At 31.4% G+C, this 9,974-nt stretch overlaps 1 protein-coding gene across 1 annotated transcript in view; it reads left to right on the plus strand.

Moving 5' to 3' along the window:
* The window catches only part of LOC106459616 (tryptophan 5-hydroxylase 1-like), a 35,963-nt gene that overhangs the window by 15,026 nt on the left and 10,963 nt on the right, over positions 1-9,974 (plus strand). The window contains exons 4-6 of the mRNA XM_022386144.1: positions 379-479; positions 5,833-5,900; positions 8,752-8,802. Of these exons, the coding sequence (XP_022241852.1) occupies positions 379-479; positions 5,833-5,900; positions 8,752-8,802 (220 nt within the window). The remainder of the gene's footprint in view (positions 1-378; positions 480-5,832; positions 5,901-8,751; positions 8,803-9,974) is intronic.

The raw sequence follows: 9,974 nt of genomic DNA on the forward strand, positions 1-9,974 counted from the left end.
AAAAGGTTTTCAACAAACATATATTATATTTCTTATACTATAAGCAACTGAACTTATAACAGTATTTAATGTTTCTTCTTGGTCTATACTAACATTAAATGTGTTCGTTTCGAGAATGCTACTGATTTCCTCACGTTTCAAGGTCTTCCAGTAAACTGTACTTCATAGTTTCAGTTACAAAATTCACTCAATTAGTTTCTTGTAGATATTGACTGAGGAACTCAGTGCAAAGTTTTGATTTTGAAATAAACTCCATTCTTATTAACATGATTTCCATTTCTGCATTTTTCTCCAACGAAAGAAGTTGTAGTATTTGAACTAATTTTTGTCTTACCGCGATTACTGCTAATAAAAGAGTATTTTCATTATCTGTAACAGAGTTCGATGGGATGCCATGGTTTCCAAGGAAACTGTCCGATTTGGACAAGACTTCAAACAGAGTGTTGATGTACGGAACAGAACTTGATGCTGATCACCCAGTAAGTGTAATGAGTTATACTCTAGAATGCTTCAGATCACCTACAAGAAACGTACATTTCCACGTGCTTGGGTTTAATGAAATAAGACACATTCTTTAATGCAGTTAAGAAACTTAAATGTATATCAATTGAGACTGAGATTTCATTAAAACAGAACGCTTTGGAAAATCACTTAAAATACTTGAATAATTTCGGATTCTTTTTTAAATTTTATATTTGTACCGAACAACATATTACTATTTAAACCAAAGTGTTCAACTAAATACTGATTGAATCAAATGACAGCTATTTATATATATATTCGGTTTTTGTGATACAGAATAAGAGATTTACGGGAAAGCAAAAAAGTAATTTTTCTTATTGTTATAAAAAAAAGAATACAAATTTACTGCTCATAGAAATTAAGATATATTCTTTTTTTATTTTAGCATATATTTCTTTGATATACCAAATATGTCACTTTGATAACCTTTTATCTGTATATGTTTGTAGTATATGTAGTATAAGCTGTATAACGATACTACTACTACGTTGAGTAACCTCTCTAAAAGTAATATCATAACATTTTTATTTAAAATATTTATGAATTCAGTTCTACTAAATCAAAAATTTAAAAGTCCTGCTTTTAAAATAATTTCATAAACTGACCCCATACAACAAATTTCTAAAATGTAGATATAAAAAAGAGCAAAACCACGTTAAGGTTCTAATGTTATGATCCTTTCTTCATATATATATAATATACATTGTTATGTACTTGAAGGGTTCTTGGCTTGACAACCTGTTTCTTTAAATACGGTACATCATTTATCCTCTTTATTATTGCTTTACCAATGTTGGCGCTACTTTAGGGACGTACCCTTTTTTTCCTCATGTAGTAGAATACGCAGTTCTCACTTTTGATGTCATAATGTCTCTTTATCTCATTACTGGCTGACGTAAGCTGTATCTTTGAAATAAAAGATGGAGTAAATGCAAATGTATCTGGATTAATCTTCATCCTCAGATCGACCACAGAGGTAGATCCAACGGAACCCTCCTCACTCTCAGAACGATCATATAAGAAATATAACGGAACATTTTATTCAGACAAAATATGGAGAGATCAGATATGTAATTAACGGCTTAGTTTTAATTTGATTTCGTAGTTCTTTAGCAAAAGAAGTACATCTTTCGTTCATATACAAGCCTAACTGTTTTGATAGCGAGTGGTTGTACTGTTGTAACAGTAACTCAGAAGAAGGATAGAGAACCGTTGTGTTAGTTTTTCTTTTTATCTAAGGCTTGGCGCATTTCGGTAAGCAGTACTGAGTTAAAGTTCAAGCCTTGATCGGAGTGAATTCCTATGAGTACTTCATGACTCAATGTACTTATTGACAATTTAGAATTATACACGGAATTTTCTCTACGTTAAAATACCCATATTTGCGAGCTTTCGGCCCTTTTATCGGAACCTTCATCGGGCAACAATATGCTGAGCGATAACAATTCGTTAAACTGTGGAACACTGTTTTAAAATAGGCATCTAGGCAACAGTCGTAACAATAATTGACATCTGGTATTAAGATTATTAAACATATAGAATTATGATGAATATAGAATATAAATCGATTGCTTCGATATAATAAACATGAGAAAGATATAATTATAGGCATTATATATAGAGAAATACAAAAATAAAAATAAATAAATAAAGGAATTTTTCAACTTCAAATAGTACATTGTAAAATTAAAGGTTTAATTTTACATCGAAACCACGACATATAATATGCATTATGTCTTTTATTAGTGGTGTCCATGCAGTATTGAGTAGTTGTTGGCTGTTGTTTTGATTAGTGATTCACTGTCCTGTGCTTGGATGGCAATAGCTTCCTTGATTGTTCTACGTTTGGTGATTTCTTCTCTGTTTATTATCTTGGCATTTTTAGGTCTATTATATGGTCGTCTTCCTGAACGCGAAAAGCTATAGCTAATGTGTTTATAACACAGTTCTTAATATCTCTTTGGTGTTTTTTGAACCTTACCTGTTTAAGAGTCGTTTTGTTTTCCCAATGTATTGTTTATTACACTCACACCGAGGGCTATAAACCACGTTCTTTGTGAGAGGACAGGGAAGTGGGGATTTTACCTTGTGGCACAGCGGTATGTCTGCAGATTTACAACGCTATAAACCGGGTTTCGATACCCGTGGTGGGCAGAGCACAGATATTCCATTGTGTTGCTTTGTGCTTAATTTCAAACAAACAAACAAAACCTTCGTAGGACTGTCGCGTAGTGTAGAAGAGCTTAAGAAACCTAAGGTGATGTTAGGTTTATTGATTATCCAACGAAGTTTTTTCTCCTAAGCCTGGTATGTAAGGAGGAAATGTATTTTTCTTTTTATTGTGATTTTCAGGTTGTGGTTCATTAGTAGTTGAGACAGATGAACAATATAACACACGTTGAATCGTTTTATTTGGATAATCGTTATTCTTGAAAAATGTTCTCAAGATGTTTAAGTTCTTCATCTAGGTAAAACGAGGAGCATATACTTGTAGCTCTAAATTTATTGTTTTGATAATTCCAGTTTCAACAGATATTGTATGGGATGAGCCAAAATTCATATATTTATTTGTTTGAGTCTTCTTCCGATTAACGGTATTGGTCAACTTCTCCAAACTTGTGTCCTTGTGAACCAGAACATCGAGGAATGGAAGAGTGTTATCGACTTCAAGTTCTATGGAAAATTGTATGCTGTCAAATTGACTGTTCAGATGAGCATAAAATATTTTGCGCTCTCCCTTTCCATAGATCCATAAAATAAACGTATCGTAGACACATACAAGGTTGATGAAGATATAGTGTTAAAATGGTGTGTTCAAAATGCTGCATGAATATTTTTACTACTGCAGGTGATAAAAGTTAATCCATTGGAGTACCGTCTAACATATAGTAAATTCATACATTCCAATGGAAGTAATTTGCATCGAGACAGATGTCCAGCAAGATCATGATGTTTGGGATACTGATGAACGTTCTTGTTGGAAGTGAGATGTCGTCACTTAATTGTTTGTGTATTATTTCCATAGTATCTTTAGCAGGTATCTTGGTGAAAAGTGAAACTACGTCGAGGTTAACCGCGATGTTGTCTTTGGATATTATTTGATCAGAAATGTGGTTGATGAATTATCGTGGTTTCTAATTGAATAAGTCGGATCTATTGTTAGAGGTCTTAGCACGCTAGAAATAAATTTGGCTGTTTTTAAAACTGGGGAACCTATGTAAGATACAATAGATCGCATGGGTTTGTTAGGTTTATGTATCTCAGGCAAACCATAAAGCTATGGGGAGACTGAATGGTGTACAGATAATATTTTGTACAGTGTCATGATTATTTCCTTTATATTTGTCATGTTCTTTATTTAGCCTTTTTTCTATAAGTATAGAAGCATCTCTTCGTATTGTATGCTGTTGATGAATTGATCACGTTCCCAAGAATGTTCGTTTTTTTTTGTACTTCTGGCTAAGACAACTAAGCAAGGAGCTTTACATTCTTATCAAGATCTCAAAGCATTTCTTGCCTATTAACTCTGCTGCTAAACATGACTCATAACAATTCTCTTTGATGGTGGCCAATAACTTATTAGATCTATATGTTAACCAGAAATGTTTTTTTGTGTTAATTGATTTAAAAATACAATAGGAAATGTTACGTATTTATCAACAAATTAAATAACCAGCTCACATAATTAGAGATGGAGCCATTAATGTCATCATATGACATTATAGTGACTCTTTCGATAAAATATCAGAATATAATCTGCCTAATATTCAGATGAATATTCAGCATCATTACTTAATTATTTACATCATGTTTATTACTCTTGTCAGTGGATTCCCAGTTCCGATCAGTTGCATCAAGTACATGCTGCAACTATGATGTTGGAAAGGTAAACATGAAAACCTAAGTACTATATAACAGAAGATATGAGTACAGCATTTACGCTTTTCGTTCCTGGCTGATAATGACAATACCAGCCACATATTGGTTGATCGACTGACGCTGTGTCATATCAGGTCCATATCACGCCACATATGATTGGAGTTTTATCAGCAATAGGTTGTTACCATTTTTATGAAGAAACAGGACTGAAATGAGTGTCTAAGAGTTGTTTACGACTTTGGTTGTTTGAGATGATGGTTTAAATAAGATTGTGGTTTTCGGAGGTATGTAAAATTCAGACATTGTAGCAGAAATAGGCTTACGGAACATTGTGGAGCTAGCTCTCAAAACCCAATCAGCCAGACGAGAAATAACACCAGATTCTTGTTTCTCTCATATAGAGAAAGACGTGGCAGACATTGTGACACCTAGAGTCGGGAAGGTTCTCTCTGAATGTGAATGTTGTTAGAAGCAACGCTAATCCAGGCTGCTGACGTTATTGGGTATTTTTATAGATGATGTTAAATGTGGATACTCTTAGTGTTGTATATCTTGACATTTCCACACCCATTTTACACCTTCGAAGTGTTATGGGAGACCAATTCTTCCAAGGAACACATACTTAAAACTTGTTATACATTAACATCTCGAAATGCACAGCATCCCTTGCAAGTTTAAATTCCATACTCTACAGATTACCTTTTCCAATCATGTCATGCCATCTTCCCTATATCTGCTGTGTTAAAGCACAACTTTGAAAAATATTACCATCAACGGATGTGTTACACAATGTGACTTCTTTGCTATTGTTTCTGATCTATAACATGTTTAAAAGAACCTACAATTGTTAAAACTATATTTACATTATATTTTATTGTTGTTTGATGCAATTGATGATTGCAAACCTTCTGTCTTAGGCCTGTTGTTATTTTCTCTTACAGAAGAATCTGACTATTCAATCACAATACTAAAAACATGACACCAGTCGGTCAAAGTTATAACAGATAATTATAAAGAATAAACTACAAATGTTTAAATAACAAAATATCGCAGTGTGATAGAAAGCAACAATTTACAAATTAATACATGACAATCAATAGTTACAAGAAGTTCAATATTGTATACTTTAGTGAAAAAAATCGTTAGATTATCGTTATATATTTAAAAAATAAACAGTAGCAGTTTTAAGTACGGATACAAGGAAATCAAAATCATATCAAACTTTCTGAAACCGTGAAACATTAAATTATCCACATTGGTTTTGTTTGCAAGCGGAGTATATTATGAGCAGTGTTTGGTGTTTCAATATTGGCTTAATATTTAATTTCTAAATGTTTTTAATGTTCTAAGTGTTCAACTGTTTGAGAAGCTATTCTTAGAGAGAAAAAAAGAACTCAGAGTAACCGAGTAAGATATCCATTTTTTTTACAGGGTTTCAAAGACAACACTTACAGAGAAAGACGTAAAAACTTCACAGTTATTGCAATGTCTTACAAACAGTAAGTAAGAACATAGTATATTAAGAAGAAATAACGTTGTTTTTTTGAATTAATTTTATTGTTTATAAATTCTGGGTGATAAAGAACACGAGCTGTGATGTTTTTCACAATTTAGTACTAGCTTGTCATGTTATTAGTAGATGTTAATGGTTTAATCTACTGTTTGCCACACACATATATCGGGAGATGTTACTTAAAGAAAGTCTGCTCGCCACCCTTTTACAGCAGTTAGTATGGAATAGTTGATCAAAAATATATTTACATGTCAATTTTTTCTTCTCAGTAGAATGTCATTAAAATTGCAACTAATTACTTTTTGTTACTCTACTGTTTCATGAAAACTGTAACAATTACATCATTAGATAAACACACATAGAAACTCTACTGTTTCATGAAAACTGTAATAATTACATCATTAGATAAAACACACATAGAAACTCTACTGTTTCATGAAAACTGTAACAAGTACATCATTAGATAAAACACAGAGTCACATAGAAACTCTACTGTTTCATGAAAACTGTAATAATTACATCATTAGATAAAACACAGAGTCACATAGAAATTCTACTGTTTCATGAAAACTGTAATAATTACATCATTAGATAAAACACAGAGTCACATAGAAACTCTACTGTTTCATGAAAACTGTAACAATACATCATTAGATAAAACACAGAGTCACATAGAAACTCTACTGTTTCATGAAAACTATAATAATTACATCATTAGATAAGCACAGAGTCACATAAAAACTCTACTGTTTCATGAAAACTGTAATAATTACATCATTAGATAAAACACAGAGTCACATAGAAAGTATATTAGAATGATTTAAAGACTCACTCGTGAAAAATGGCAAGGATAACAGATTGGACGTAGATTTTTGAAAATATGTTACCAATCATTTAATGTGTATAAACATTGCCACAAGTTTTCTCAGTGTGGTTGTTCTAAAAGTTAATGAAAACATCATTAGATTTTCATCTCGTTATCTTATTTTTGTACAAGCTTAGACTTCTTATGCACTTGTAATCATAAAGTAATCATTCCACAGTAGATAAAGTAATGTATGATACTGAAGGTGAGCCAATAAAACAATTTTTATTTCAGTACCTCTGAACGTCCATGAAGTCAAGAAGTTAACGTGTTTCAGATTTACTGAGAAGCTTATATGTTAAGCTTAAATGGTCGAAAAAAGACTTCAACGTGGAGTTTAACTGATAAATTCTTCCGAAATGTTTTAAAATGCAAGAAAGTGGGATCTGTTATTCACCCATTATTCTTGGTATAAAGTAATGTGCGTTTTATGGGTTTAAACTATAATATAAGTTTTCGACTCAGTAAACTCAATTCGTTGTCATTTGATAACAGTCTTCTCTTTCAGCAACTGAGACTGAGGCGATTGGTAATAGAACACATACAACTCGTGTTATTAGGACTGGGAAAAAAATATTAGATGAAATTCCATTATAGTGATAATACTTAACTTCATTAATAACACCTAAACTTGTTCTTAATAATACTTAATATTCTCAGACTAGATAATATCATCTAAGTTGGTTATTATTTCTTCTTCTGGTTATCAAAACTGATTAGTGATAAGTAAACTGTTTACTAACACCTAATCTAGTTGCTTGTACTTAATCTGGTTACTAACACCTAATCTAGTTACTAATAACTAATCTGGTTAGTAACACATAATCTGGTTATAACAACTAACATAGTTACTAATATCTAATCTAATTACTAATATTTAATCTAGTTACTAATAACGAATCTGGTTAGTAACATATAATCTGGTTATAACAACTAACATAGTTACTAATACCTAATCTAATTACTAATATATAATCTAGTTATTGATAACTAGTCTGGTTAATAACACATAATCTGGTTATAACAACTAACATAGTTACTAATACCTAATCTAATTACTAATATTTAATCTAGTTATTGATAACTAGTCTGGTTAATAACCCATAATCTGGTTATAACAACTAACATAGTTACTAATACCTAATCTAATTACTAATATTTAATCTAGTTATTGATAACTAGTCTGGTTAATAACATATAATCCTACACCTTATGGCGCTAACTCTCAGATTGTGAAGACAATAAAAGGAACTAAATCCCATGGTGCTGAGAGAATTTCTATCCCATAAGAGTAGTATCCAGAAGAGGAATCCTTTACAACATTACTATTTGTATGTTGTTTAAGAATTTAGTACCAAACTACACAAACCAGATGGAAAGTAGCTGGTCAATAACACCCTATGCCATAAATTGATCTTCTTTTTACTGATCAAACATTTGGATTTAAACGTCACTCTCACAACGCACCCATAGCCCCAAAGTGCGGGGTAAATTTTTGTAACAATGAGCTGCGAACCACGAACCCTCGAATTTACAATCTAGACATACTAATTATTAGGTCACGCCCTTTCTCATATTAGTGTTTCTCGAATAATTAACGACCTTTATTGAAATAACAGGAAATTCGTCTCACACAAGTACTATTTAGACTGAGCAAACTGATAACAAGAAATACATTTCATATTGATGATTTTCAGACAGGTAAAGTAGTCAATCCATTCCTGAAACTAATGGGAACATTAATATCACGATAATTATTGTATAATACCAACCATCGTCTTTAGATGTTGGTAACAGAAATACAGACGTATGGATGCTTAGACTGCTATGTTTCATAACTGGAAACTCCAAAACTGATTCCGAAACTGTGGCAACGTATAAAAGGAAATATATTCTAAATACTAACATTCAAGTATGATAAGTAACATGGAGAAGTGTTTTTTCTTAAAGATTTTTCCTTTCTTTCCCCCAGTGGACAACCAATCCCAAGAGTTGAATATACTCAAGAAGAAATCGACACTTGGTAAGAAAGACAGGAAAATTATATAGTTTTTATTCTCTGGCTCATCTTAAAATTCTAATTCGACGTTAAGAGGGAGATGTTTATGTTAATGGTCGTTTTATCCAGAAGCATGGCATCTAATACATCTTTCATGATAACTGTGTATGTAGTTACATTAACACCCGTGAACTATTAACAGTATATGTAGTTCCATTAAAACTAGTTAACTAGTAATGGTATATGTAGTTACATTAAAACTAGTTAACTAGTAATGGTATATGTAGTTACATTAAAACGTTAACTAGTAATGGTATATGTAGTTACATTAAAACCGTTAACTATTAACAGTATATGCAGTTACATTCAAACCCGTTAACTATTAACAGTATATGTGGTTACATTAAAACTAGTTAACTAGTAATAGCATATGTAGTTACATTAAAACCGTTAACTATTCTAAATACTAACATTCAAGTATGATAAGTATAAACGGTACATGTAGTTACATTGAAACCGTTAACTATAAAAACACATGTAGTTACATTGAAACCGTTAACTATAAAAACATATGTAGTTACATTGAAACCCGTTAACTATTTACAATGTATGTAGTTACATTAAAACCCTTTAACTATTAACAGTATGTGTAGTTACTTAAAACCCTTAACTATTAACAGTATATGTAGTTACATTGAAACCGTTAACTATAAAAAACATATGTAGTTACATTGAAACCGTTAACTATAAAAAACATATGTAGTTACATTGAAACCCGTTAACTATTTACAATGTATGTAGTTACATTAAAACCCTTTAACTATTAACAGTATGTGTAGTTACTTAAAACCCTTAACTATTAACAGTATATGTAGTTACATTAAACCCCTTTAACTATTAACAATATGTGCAATTACATTAAAACCCTTAACTATTAACAGTATATGTAGTTACATTAAAAGCCGTTAACTATTAACAGCATATGTAGTTACATTGAATCCCGTTAACTATTTACAGTGTATGTAGATACATTAAAACCCTTAACTATTAACAATATGTAGTTACATTAAAAGCCGTTAACTATAAAACACATATGTAGTTACATTAAAACTCGTTAACTATAAAAAACATATGTAGTTACATTGAAACCGTTAACTATAAAAAACATATGTAGTTACATTGAAACCGTTAACTAT

Source organism: Limulus polyphemus, unplaced genomic scaffold, assembly GCF_000517525.1.
Source record: "Limulus polyphemus unplaced genomic scaffold, Limulus_polyphemus-2.1.2 Scaffold638, whole genome shotgun sequence".
Classification (NCBI taxonomy): Eukaryota; Metazoa; Arthropoda; class Merostomata; order Xiphosura; family Limulidae; genus Limulus; species Limulus polyphemus.